This window comes from Bidens hawaiensis, unplaced genomic scaffold (assembly GCF_021521415.1).
Source record: "Bidens hawaiensis isolate Kalapana, Puna unplaced genomic scaffold, B.hawaiensis_p1.1 tig00066401_1, whole genome shotgun sequence".
NCBI classification, from domain to species: Eukaryota; Viridiplantae; Streptophyta; class Magnoliopsida; order Asterales; family Asteraceae; genus Bidens; species Bidens hawaiensis.
The window spans coordinates 37,176-50,849 of record NW_027501819.1 but is presented as its reverse complement, the minus strand read 5'-3'; the positions used below and the strand labels follow the sequence as shown (position 1 = coordinate 50,849).

At 37.8% G+C, this 13,674-nt stretch overlaps 1 protein-coding gene across 1 annotated transcript; it reads left to right on the top strand.

Annotated features, from left to right (window-relative positions):
• Positions 1–1,802: 1,802 nt before the first annotated feature.
• LOC143604748 (mitochondrial import receptor subunit TOM20-like) lies at positions 1,803–3,694 on the top strand. Its single transcript, XM_077081136.1, has 6 exons — positions 1,803–1,901; positions 2,553–2,640; positions 2,708–2,877; positions 2,948–2,995; positions 3,064–3,159; positions 3,581–3,694. Exons 1-6 carry the CDS (start codon positions 1,803–1,805, stop codon positions 3,692–3,694), a joined length of 615 nt encoding a protein of 204 aa, XP_076937251.1.
• The last annotated feature ends 9,980 nt before the right edge of the window (positions 3,695–13,674 follow it).

The following is a 13,674-nucleotide window of genomic DNA, read 5'->3' as shown; positions in this document are numbered from 1 at the left end:
TGAGGATGAAAAGAAGGATGATAATGATGACGAACACGAGTATGACAGTTATGATGAACCTAATGGTGGAAACGGTGATAGTAGTGGTGATGGTAGTGGTAGCGGTGATGCCACTTGCAATAAGGCGAGTGAAAAAGAACCGCCAAAGGAGGCTGAGAAAACTCATGAGACGGATGCTGCGGTGGAGGCTGAAATAGCCTCTTTACTTAATGGTTGCTATTTTGCCGGTACCGACTCATCAGTCAAGAAAGTCGTGGAAGAAAATAAAGATGACAGTGATGATGGCACCAATTATTCTCCTAACCCCGACACTCCGGCTAGAGAGAATGTTGAGCTTGCCGTTGAAGATCCCGTTGTCATTCCAGCTACTAAGCCTGCTCAAAGGAAGCCTAGTCAAGGCATTAAATACTACACCGTGAGCAGGATAGGAAGCTTGAGATGGAGGTCGAAGCCGTACCTTGATTCAGATCCCATTCTTTATGCAAAATGGCACAAAGATAGCAAAAGTTGGGCTATTCGACGTGCGAATGGTGATCAGACATATCTCACCTATGGAGATATGCACTCTTTGTCTGTCCTCGACATGAACTACTTTAGAAATACCATAGCTCGAGACGACAAAAAGGACTCAATGGAATCATGGTTCAAGCGGTTCTTGAAGAGAGAATGGAGAGAAGACTACCCGACGTTCACCGTCAATCCGGGTAGATCTTACAAGTCAAAGACGATCAACCCCTTCACCAACAAGTCGTCCAAGGGTCGAAGATACAAGATGCCCGAAGATCATGGTGAGCCAATATGTCATGATATGCCCTTGAAGACGACTTTCTCTTTGCCTTCATCTCTTAGGAGTTCGACAACGTGTATGGTGAAGTCATCATTCACTGCAAACATACTCATGACCTGAGGTTCTTTGATGAACACGAACTTGCGGGTTTCGGACTGAGCGACTTAAAGAAGCTTGTAGAGTCGCCCTTCTGTACTGTTGAAAACGTCCGTTGTGACAACACGGACGCGATCGTCGGAAAGTTCAACAAGTTTGTCAAACTTCTTGTTAAAGAGCAACCATTTAAAGATCCAGACGATGTCTTCGAGTACGAGTCAGAATGCGAGTGGTGATGGAAGAAAATTATACAAATACTAAAGACTAGATGGAGATAGTAAGGCTCAAATCTAGTTTAGTCTTTTGTATTTATAATTTGTATGTTCATTTGTTTAAACTTATCTTTTATATGTTTGGGCCCAATACCATTTGTATTTGGAGCCCATTGGGCCGTATAATATGAAAGATGTGTATGAGAATACACACACTATATATTGTGTGTGTATCTCATACACAACACAACCTTTTTGCAAATCTTATCCTTACTAAAACAAACTCTCTCTTTCTCTCTTCTTGTTCTTGTTCACGGCAATAACAAACAAATAAGATCTGAGATCTCGGTCCTAACTAGTTATTTTCGCCGACTAATGTAGAAGTTGATCCAAGATAACTAGTAATAGCTAGTGTGTTGTTAGATCCGGTCAAAGGACCTACAAAACCATTCATTTATTTAAAAAAAATACGTAAATCTTTATATATTTAGGAATGAAGTTTTAAAAATTAAAATCAACATCGTTTATTTTATACTTAAATAAACTGTTTTACAACTTTTGATAATATGTATGGACTATTTAGATAATATAATAATTTAGTCGCCGACACTGTAAACTATAAATTAACCATACATCTCTTTCTGGTTTCGTCTTAATTAAAATTGTCATAAACCCTAAACCGTTGATCAAGCAATCAAGAATCAACAATGGATCCAAGTCAATTTGATTTAGAAAGGATCATGTTATTCGAACATGTTCGTATCACTGCAGAGGCTGCATTCGCCAGGAACCCTTACGATGCAGATGTAACTATTTTCTTAACTACCAACTTAGTACTTTTATTATATTATGAATATATATATATTGCTAATATCTGTCTGATAATTATGTACGTTATTGTTGTTAACTATGTTATTAGTTTGGTCATTGTAGTACGTATATAACATCATGATCATGAATTACTTGTATATGTCTGAATCATATTGTTTACCCTTTTGTTTTCATATATATACATATATTTTTTGATCCTTTTGAGAAAATAGAAATTAGATTGTAGAAAGAGTAGGGCTTAAAATTACGTTCATAGAACTTGAAGCCATAATGTTACTATTCATCACCCGTTGGACTCGAGTAAGTAGATCCAGCCTCAAGGAAACCAAAAGTATCAAATGCATAAGGTAAACACAGGCTGGTAGTTGGTTGTCAAGATATGCTATCTCGTGTTTGGTTACTTTGCATGAAGCTGCCCAAGCCCACTAGAGGGTAAACCTCTGTTAGATCTACACATGCGTGTTTCATAAATGAGATCGACCTTGATCTTGTAGGTCATATTGACTGTTATTTTCCCCATTTTTAAGATGGTTTGTCATGATCACTTTTTTTGTATTGTTAATTTCGTGAAAGAAATCAGTTGTTAGTTAGTTAATACTTAATACATGACTATTAATTTGTGACAGAATTTGACAAAATGGGGCGAAGCTCTCCTAGAATTATCGCGCTTATTACAATTTGGAGATATCAATGAATCCAAGAATATGATCCAAGGTACTTTTTGAATAATTTGAATATTAATATAAGCAATTACTAAGCTTTTGTATGTTTATTATTTTAGATGCTATTTTTAAGCTGAATGAGGCTTTGTCTATCAACCCTGTGAAACACGAGGCTTTGTGGTGCTTAGGAAACGCGTACACTTCGAGTGGATTTTTTAACCTCGATCATGATGAGGCTCAGGTTCAATTCGAACAAGCAGCCGAATGTTTCCAAAAGGCAGTGGATGAGGTATTATAATTAATATTATTTGTTTGCTTTAGTCTCACAAATAATGATTCGTTGTTTGGTTGCATATCAGTGTCCAGGGAATGAACATTATAGACGATCTTTGGTTGATTCTTCTAATGTAATTATTTTTAGCTCTATGATTTACTTTTGCAGAGTCTGTTAAATTCTCCATTGAAAACCTTGCAGGCACCTGAATTGCACAGAATGTTCGTCGAACAAAGCGTGCTTAATCAAACCCAACAGTCCTCGGGTGGAGGATCCGCTGCAGCATCAAAAACAAAGGTTGTACTTTCTTTTTGTATTAATTGTTAAAGGTGGAAATTTTGACCCGTTTGCTTTATATGGGTTGATCTGTTTGCTTTAAATGGGTTGATCTGTGCTGTGTTTTTTTTTTAAATCTCAAACGGGTCAAGTAAAATAACCTAAGCTTAAATGGAGAGTCAGGTCAAAATCTCATTTTAATGCCAAAAACCAAAATCTTAGATTACTATTGTGTTTGTTATCATAACTATAATACATTATTATTTATAAATCTTTTATTTCAAACAACTTGAAAGAATGGAAGCTGCCCAAGATCTATTTAGATTATTATTGTTCTAATATTGCTTTTGTTAGAATAAATATTACATTTACTATTTGTAAGTCTTTTATGAGAAGACAATTAAAAGTGTTAGCTGATCAATGTTGTTGTTATGTGTTACAGAAATCAACAAAAACAAAGAGCAGTGATTTTAAGTATGCTATATGTGGGTGGGTAATTCTTGCAATTGGAGTTATTACTTGGCTAAGAATGGCTAAATCTCATATGCCACAGTAAGGATTTATTTATTTACTTATTATTTTTTTTTTGTCTCATTTGTAAGTTCCGAGTTTTTTACATTAGATAAGAATTGCAGTTGTTATTAGACTATTTATATATATGGCTAATATTTGAGCATTTATTGTGTCTTTTTTGAGAGGCTATACTGCATCATGTTAATCATGAATGTGCAGGATTTAATGGATGTAGCACATATCTAGGCATAAATGAGTTAATTAGGAGCTTAGCACGTTTCCAACTATAGATCTTTCAAGCTCGAATCAAGCTTGACTTAGTATTTTATCTAATTATTATATCTTTTAATTGCATGGTTGTATATCTATAAGTTTTTTTATATGTTAATATAATATATATTATTTAATTATATGTCTAGTAATATCTATATATTTTTTTGAAGTCAGTAATTATCTGTATCTATACTACTATATATATATTATACATAACTGATTGGTAAATTAAGACGATAGATTGTAAAAATTTATAAAATTTTAAGCACATGGTACAAACTTAAAGATGGACAAAATGGTGGTAATCAAATTTTGCCAAATCAACTTTAATTGTCTTTCATATTTTTTTTCAAAACAGTTACAATTTTTGCCAAATCAACTTTAATCAACTTAAATTTAAAGAGTAGTTACAACTTTGATCATTTATCTTGTACCCATTTATTCTTTCTAATTTCACTTTTAACACTCTTTTTTTAATTTGAGTATGGTATTGTCACAGTTTTTTTAGTTAAAAATAAATATTTACATATAGTTTGCGGTCCGGTTTAGTTGGTTTAAAATTAAACCGTTAGCAATGGTTTTTTTTTTTGTCGGAGACTAAAACTGAACCGTCGAAAATTGAACCCAACCAAACAATTACCATTACCAATGGTTAGGCTCCTATTTGGTTTGTACTTCGATAATATATCGAGTTTAAAATAAAAATTATTAATTTTCCTATACTAATAAAAGGTTTCATTGTTTCAAACGAAACAATGAACACCCACATCTATTACGTGATTACCAAAGTTTAAGTCTATGTTTCTCGTCGCATCGCCCGAGTATCCATTTAATAGTAATTATACGTATTATGTAATATAGTATATTAAAGATAAACTTATCATCTCTAATAGAGATGTTTTTAAAGAGTGTTTTTTTTTTACCGCAAGACAGTTGTCCCACAAAAATTCCATTTCCTTTCCGTCTTCTCAGTACATTTTTATAGTACATTCTTCTGCAAGAACTCATTCCCACCTCTCTTGCACATCATCCACGTCACCTGTAATGCTCGTAATTTTGAAATAATAATTATATATGAAGATAATTTAGTAAACAAGTATGAATGAAACTGAAAGTTTTGAATTAAGATTTTGGAAACGTAAATATTTAAAAGAGTAAGACAGAGGATCATTATTGCCATTTGTTGAAATCTAAATTAAATTTCTATCCATTATGGGTCATTATCCTAAAACAATGAAGTCTAGATCAAGTTCAAACTTTAAATTTCGTATGAGATAAACTAATTTAGGATATTAAGGGATTTAAAAACCTTTTGAGGTATTGAATAAGGAGTTCGTTCCACCCCTATTTTTAACAAACTCTTTGCACCATCAAAATATACTTCGCCGCCGGTGATCTTTACCGGAAACCGCCGCCTTGTACTGTCGCAGTTGCTTCTTACCATCTGACTTCTTGCTCCGACCATCACGCATCCGTGTTCGCTTTAGATACGTTCGGTCTCACGACTATTGAGGTAATATTCGGTTCTCTGTTATTCGTTCGTTTGCATGAGTAATCAGTTGAGTTAATTCCGATTCGTTTCCGGCAACTAAGAAATATTATCTAATTAGTATATTTAAGAAGTTTGGTGTCACAATAGAGAGTTTTTATGTTTTGCTATATTAGCTATTAATTTCACACGGTAGTAATAATTTTGCTTTTGGTAGGGTGGTTGTGGTTTTTTTGTTTAGTGCATGTGGATGGTTTGTACGCGGGTTCGACCCTTTGCTCCAACATCAGCAGATGCTGGTTTTCTTCATTTAATGGGTGACGATGAAAAACGTAACGGCACCATTGACTCGCTAGTCAAGGGTGACAATGGTATCCTTAGAATGAGAAACCGAATTTGGGTACCAATGTTGGGGACTTGTGTGAAAAGATTATGAACGAAGCTCACAAATCCAAGTACATGATGCACCCCGGTAGTGCCAAAATGTACCAAAACCTAAAGCCAAACTACTGGTGGAATGGGATGAAAAAAGGACATCGCTCCGCATGTTGCGAAATGTTTAACTTGTTTGAAAGTCAAGGCTGAACACCAAAAGTCATCGGGATTGCTTCAGCAACCCAAACTTCCCGTTTGGAAGTGGGAGTTAATAACAATGGACTTCATCACAAAACTCCCGAAAACGAGTCGACAACATAATGCTATATGGGTTATTGTCGATAGATTAACAAAATCCGCTCACTTCATACCCATCAATGAGTCATACTCAATTGATAGATTAGCGCGTATCTCTGTGAAAAACATCGTTGCTTTGCATGGAGTATCGTTGTCTATAATTTATGATCGAGACAGTCGATTTACGTCTCATTTCTGGAAAAGCTTCCAATAAGCGTTAGGCACAAAGTTAAACCTTAGCACCGCCTATCATCCACAAACCGATGGGCAAAGCGAAAGGACAATTCAAATGTTGGAAGATATGCTCCGCGCTTGTGTAATAGATTTAGGTGGAAGTTGGGATGACCACTTACCCCTAATGTAATTCTCGTATAACAATAGCTATCACACAAGTATTCAAGCCGCACCATTTGAGGGGTTATATGGTCGAAAGTATAGAACGTCCGTGTGTTGGTCTGAAACCGGAGATAATCAATTATCTGGACCCGAGATAGTCCAAGAAACCACCGACAAAATCTTACAAATCCGAGAACGACTTGAGACGGCACGTGATCGCCAAAAGAGTTACGTTGATATCCGTCGTAAGCCGTTGGAATTCAAAGTTGGTGACAAAGTTCTTTTGAAAGTCTCGTCATGGAAAGACATAGTTCGCTTCGACAAGAAAGGAAAACCAAGTCCTCGATTCGTTGGACCATTCGAAGTACTTGAACGGATCGGTACAGTTTCATATCGTCTGCAACTACCCGAGGAAATGCAAGGGATACACAATGTATTCCACGTCTCGAATCTGGGTAAATGCTTAGCCGATGAATCTTTTTCTACGCCCTTAAAAGATGTAGAAACAAATGAGAATCTAAAATTCATAGAACGGCCAATTCAAATAGAAGATTCAAAGACAAAGAAATTAAAAAGACGAACATTGAAAATCGTGAAAGTAAAGTGAGACTCACGAAGAGGCCCCGAATACACTTGGGAACTCGAATCCAATATGAAGAAGAAATACCCCCACTTATTCTAAAGAAGCATTCTCGATGACGAGATTTATTTCAAGGTGGGGAGGATGTAACATCGTGAAAGTTTCAGGTTTAAAATACCAAGTTTCCGAAGTCAAATGACCAAAAATGAAAATCTGTCTTCTTGCCCATAGCGATATGCGACGGGACAAAGGACAAGCCCATCGCGTATCGCGAAGGGCTTGGTTATAGAAACCCAGAAAGAGGCTCCATGGCGATACGCGATCGCCTAAGAGTCAACGTCATCGCGTATCGCGATGACGTGGTCTGACATGTGTGACACGTGTGGCCATGTGTTACACGGTGGCACGTTGTGTCACCATGTGTCACCTCGTGGCGCCACGTGGCAGGTCTAGTGATGATTGTGCACAACTACATCGCGATATGCGACGCCAGAGCCAAAGGGACATCCCCGAGAACAGTAGTTCATCAAGCCACACGCCGAACACCTTCAGAACTCATGCACTGTGGTCTCCACTCGCCCGTAACCAACATAAGAACAACTACGCAACACCGGATCATGTGTTAGACCGTTGTACCAGGAAATAAGGAAGCGGTTCGTTGGATGACAATTATGAGGCGTGAAACCAAACGTGATACCGCTAACTTGAAGGAAGATTGGGGGCAGACTGTTTCCCCGCAGTCTGGGTAGCTATATAAAAGTATAAATGATATTAAACGCTACTTTAAACTTGATCGTTTATTAATTGTTGTTATAAATTGTTGGAAGTTTCAAGTGTGTGAATGAAGGAAGTTATGGAAGTGGTAAATGTTTGTCCTACATCGGATTGGGAAGAAATTATTGAATGGTTTAAAAGGTAGAGCCCTTACACCCATTTGAATTCTTTGTGACATGTTTTACCACAAGTTCTACGCACGGTCAGGGGGGTGCAAATTTGGGTTTCTGGACTAAAAATCCATCGAACTCGTGCGTGCCCGCACGTCCCGCGGACACGAATGCAACTCCGAAAACCCGAGCCCGCGTTCTGTTTCGAACCGGAGTATCCTGGGAACAGACCGAGAATCTGTTTAAGGGAATTGTGTTAAACACGAGCCTGGTTTACTGTGTTGATTGTTTCATTATTTCTGTTGATTATTAATACAAGATTTCCAACAAACTTAAGCAGATTACTTATTATTATCGTGACTACCGTTGTTGCTGTCACAACCGGTTTGGTTGCTTCGCTGCCTAGTGCAGTCACGTCTCATGCTGAGAAACCGGAAAAGTTCACCGGTGTGAATTTCAAACAGTGGCAACAAAAGATGTTCTTTTATTTGACCACTTTGAACCTCGCGAAGTTCTTGAATGAAACCGTTCCTCATGTTGATGAAGGGGCAACGGATGCGCTGTCGGTGAGCGCGGTTCACGCTTGGAATCATTCGGATTTCTTGTACCGGAACTATGTCTTGAATGGCATGGTTGATGCACTTTATAACGTGTATTGTAAGGCCAAGACTGCCAAACAATTATGGGAGTCATTGGACCGCAAATACAAAACCGAAGATGCCGGTACTAAGAAATTCGTGGTGGCTAAATTCTTGAACTTTAAAATGATAGACTCAAAAACTGTTATGAGTCAAGTCCAAGATTTGCAAGTTATTCTTCATGATATTCATGCGGAAGGGATGTCGCTTAGTGAGACATTCCAAGTTGCTTGTATTATTGAGAAACTACCACCAAGTTGGGTCGATTTCAAGAACTATCTCAAGCATAAGCGAAAGGAGATGACCAGTGAAGATCTTGTTGTTCGTCTTCGTATTGAAGAAGATAAAAAAATTGCTATAAAAAGAATTGAAGGTCCCGGAATAACAAAGGCCAATGTTGTTGAACATGGCCAATCTTTAAAGGGTAAAAATGGTGGAAAGAAAAATCATGGGAAAGGCTTCAACCTTGGTCCTAAGGGGGGAGTTGGGAAGAAAAAGAAGTTCCAAGGAACTTGTTACAATTGTGGAAAGCAAGGCCATAGGGCCAATGAATGCAAGCTTCCAAAGAAAGAAAATGCTCGACAAGTTAACATGGTTCGTGAGGTTGAGAACCTCGTTGCGGAGGTCACGGACCTCTCGATTATGGTCACCGAAGTTAACTTGGTTGGACAAAATAACAAAGATTGGTGGGTCGATACGGGGGCTGCCCGTCATGTGTGCTTTGACAAAAGTCTCTTTAGCACTTTCAAAGAGGTGACTAATGGAGAAAAGGTGTTTGTGGAAAACTCCGCTACGGCCGAAGTCAAAGGTGAGGGGAATGTGGTTTTGAAGATGACTTCGGGAAAGGAACTCACTTTGTCAAATGTGTAGTATGTTCCCGAAATTCGTAAAAATCTTGTGTTGGGGTGGCAGTTGAACAAGTTTGGTTCAAAATGGTGATTGAGTCTGATAAGGTCGTGTTGACCAAAAATGGTGTGTATGTTGGTAAGGGCTATGCCCTTAATGGTATGTTCAAGTTGAATGTAACCGTGTTTAACAAAATGAATGAGAATGCTACTAGTTCTTCTTATATGCTTGAGTCTTCTAATGTTTAGCATGGTAGACTAGGTCATGTTAATTTTAATTCCATTCGACGTTTAATTAAACTTAAATGCATACCAACATTCGTTATCGACTCAAATAATAAATGTGAAACTTGCGTCGAAGCAAAACAAACGAGATCGTCATTCAAAAAGATTGAATGATTTCCCGAACCCCTCGAGATGATTCACACCGATGTGTGTAATCTAAAAGCAATTCCTACTCGTGGTGGGAACAAGTACTTCATCACGTTCATTGATGATAGTACAAAATATTGCTATGTTTACTTACTTAAAAGTAAGTACGAGGCTATTGATAAGTTTATCTTATTTAAAGCCGGAGTTGAGAATCAACTAAATCGAAAAATTAAAAGAGTAAGGAGTGATCGAGGAGGTGAATATGTTTCACCTTTTATTGACTTGTGTGAAAAAGAAGGAATCATACATGAAGTCACGCCTCCTTACTCCCCTCAATCAAATGGCATAGCGGAATGTAAGAACCGAACCTTGAAAGAAATGATGAATGCCATGATGATAAGTTCTGGGGTAAGCCCGGACATGTGGGGGGAAGCAATCTTATCTGCTAATTATGTCTTAAACATGATACCCAATAAGAAGAAAGATATAACTCCATATGATTTATGGACGAGAATTAAACCACCATATAAATACTTGTGAGTGTGGGGGTGCCTAGCCAAGGTAGTGGTGACTCCACCAAAACGCCTACTAATAGGACCCAAAACCGTGGATTGTGTATTTATAGGATATACTCTTCCCGGTGGTGCATATCGATTTCTTGTGCATGATTCCAAGAATCCCGGAATAAACAATGGCACCATAATAGAAGCAAAGGATGCATCATGGTTTGAATATAAGTTCTCATGTTTGGATAAAGGAAAACCGAGCTATTCTAGACCGGTTGAGGAAAGTATTCAACACGAGAGTACTGGAGATGAACCTCGGGAACAATCTGAGACAGAGGGGGTTGAAATCAGAAAAAGAAAACGGCAAAGGACTGGAAAATCCTTCGGCCCTGATTTCCTTAACTACATGGTAGAAGAGGAACCTCAAACGTATCAACAAGCGGTGAATTCCGCTAAAGGACCTCAGCGGAGGGAGGCCATCAAATGTGAGATAGATTCTATCTTACAAAATCATACTTGGGAACTAGTGGATCTTCCTCAAGGGTGTAAACCACTAGGATTTCGATGAATCTTCAAGAAGAAAATGAAACCTGATGGCGCCATCGATAAGTATAAGGCAATGTTGGTGATCAAAGGATATAAACAACAAGAAGGTTTAGATTACTTTGATACATATTCGCCGGTTACGCGAATAACATCTATAAGGTTGGTGCTTGCCATTGACGCCATTAGAAACTTGTAAGTTCACCAAATGGATTTAAAAACGGTTTTCTTGAATGGAAATCTAGAGGAAGATATTTACATGGAACAACCCGAAGGCTTCATAGCCGTTGGGCAAGAAAAGAAAGTATGTAAACTTGTGAAATCCTTGTATGGATTGAAACAAGCTCCTAAACAATGGCACCAAAAGTTTGATCATGTCATGCTTGATGTTGGGTTCAAAATCAATGAATGTGACAAATGTGTATACGTGAAGGGCACATCCGATGGATATGTCATTTTGTGTCTATACGTAGATGATATGCTCATTGCTGGAAGTGATGACAAATCATAACGTCCACAAAGAACATTTTAAAAGCAAGATTTGACATGAAGGACACGGGTTTTGCGGGTGTGATTTTGGGAGTTAAAATCACACGAACCCAAAATGGACTTGTTTTAAGTCAATCCCATTACGTGAGCAAAATTCTTGAGAAGTTTAATGCGAATGACTCTAATGTAGCTAGAACTCCCATTGACACGAGTCAACATTTAGCTAAGAATAGAGGTGAACCCGTTAACCAGTTGGAATACTCAAGAATTATTGGCAGTTTGATGTATCTTATGAGTTGCACTAGACCCGACTTAGCATATGCTGTGAGCAAGCTAAGTAGATACACAAGCAACCCAAGTTCAATTCATTGGAACTGTGTGATTTGGTTGCTTCGGTACCTAAGATACACTAGAGAATACGGGTTACATTATAACAGATATCCATCAGTTGTCGAAGGACATTGTGATGCAAATTGGATATTTGACACGAATGATTGCAGAGCAACAAGTGGATATGTATTCACACTTGGAGGTGCTGCTATATCGTGGAAATCGTCTAAACAAACGGTTATAGCTAGATCCACAATGGAATCAGAATTCATCGCCTTAGATAAAGCGGGCGAAGAGGCAGAATGGTTACGTCAATTTGTTGAGGATATACCAAGATGGCCTAAGCCGGCATCGGCCATCTGTATACATTGTGATAGCCATTCGGAAATTGGCAGAGCTCATAGCACAATGTATAATGGTAAGAATATACATATTAGACGTAGACATAATACGGTACGACAACTAATATCTACTGGAAGTATCACTGTTGACTACGTGAAGTCAAAGGATAATATTGCGGATCCGCTAACAAAAGGCCTAAGTAGAGAGTTAGTTCAAAATTCATCCATGGGAATGGGACTGAAGCCCTTGAAAAATTAAAGTTCATGCGAAGGAAACCTAACTCAACAGACTGGAGATCCCAAGAGTAGAGTTCAATAGGAAAACCTAATTGTATGAATTAGTGCGGTCACTGTGGGGTGGGGGGGGATAACCCTACAATTTTAAGAGGGAGTTTACCACGTGGCAAGGTAACCTTCCTAGTCCATTCCTAAAAGTGATAAGTGTGAGGCTAAGCATATGGCTTTTAATGATTCGACCAAGGTAGTCATACATGGTGAATCACCTATGTGAGAGAGAAGTGGGGTCGCTTCAAAGGGTGTTGTTGGGCACAACACTTAAGAGCTCTTGCAGAACCAGGCACATGTTCATGACCATAACGAACATAACTATGAGGACTTGACTTTGTCAGGGAGAGTCTTGTGTGAAGTGCATTGTCGTCTACACAAACGGCAAACGAGTTCAAAGACATCACTGTCTACTCAGAGCCATTGGGCTAAGTATGCTTCATAAGCAAAGGTTCAAAGGATAACACCTACCTATTGTATGCAAGATTCAACTGCTGAAATCTAATCGGAATAATGTTGTTGTTTCGACCTCCATTCATGTGGGGGATTGTTGGAAGTTTTAAGTGTGTGAATGAGGAAGTGGTGGAAGTGGTAAATGTTTGTCCCACATCGGATTGGAAACAAATTATTGAATGGTTTATAAGGTAGAGCCCTTACACCCATTTGAATTCTTTGTGACATGTTTTACCACAAGTTCTACGCGCGCGAAAGGGGGGGTGCAAATTTGGGTTTCTGGACTAAAAATCCATCAAACTCGTGCGTGCCCGCACGTCCCGCGAACACGAATGCAACTCCGAAAACCCGAGCCCGCGTGAGACAGTTTTTGAATTCTTAATTCGGTTTTTGAAATTCAAATTGGTTGTCTGGTCAATACCATTAATGATCATAATGATTATGATTATGATTATTAAGTTTCAATTCTGCACTAATGGTCATTAGATGAATATTATTATTCTTTAATATTCTTTAATGGTCATAAACTCTGAATTGATTATATGTTTATGACTCTTAGTTATAAATAGGATTACCATTCTTTAGTCAAAACACACCAAACGAAAATCACACTTCATCTTCTTCCTACTTCAACAATACCATTTCGTTTTCGTTTTCAGGCAAGTGATCGAGTCCGGTAGAGCACCGATTCTGTTTCGAACCGGAGTACCCTGGGAACAGACCGAAAATCTGTTTAAGGAAATTGTGTTAAACACAAACCCGGTTTATTGTGTTGATTGTTTCATTATTTCTGTTGATTATTAATACAAGATTTCCAACATAAATAATTTTTACAAATAACCTATATTTGTAAAGTTTAAGAAACCAAAGAAAAAAGGGAAAAAAAAGAACTTTTTATACATAAAATCATTATTTTGGCCAACTTTTTATTCGGCCTAAAAATTTTAAAGATTAAATGAAAAAACCAAAAAAAAAACCCCTTAGGTT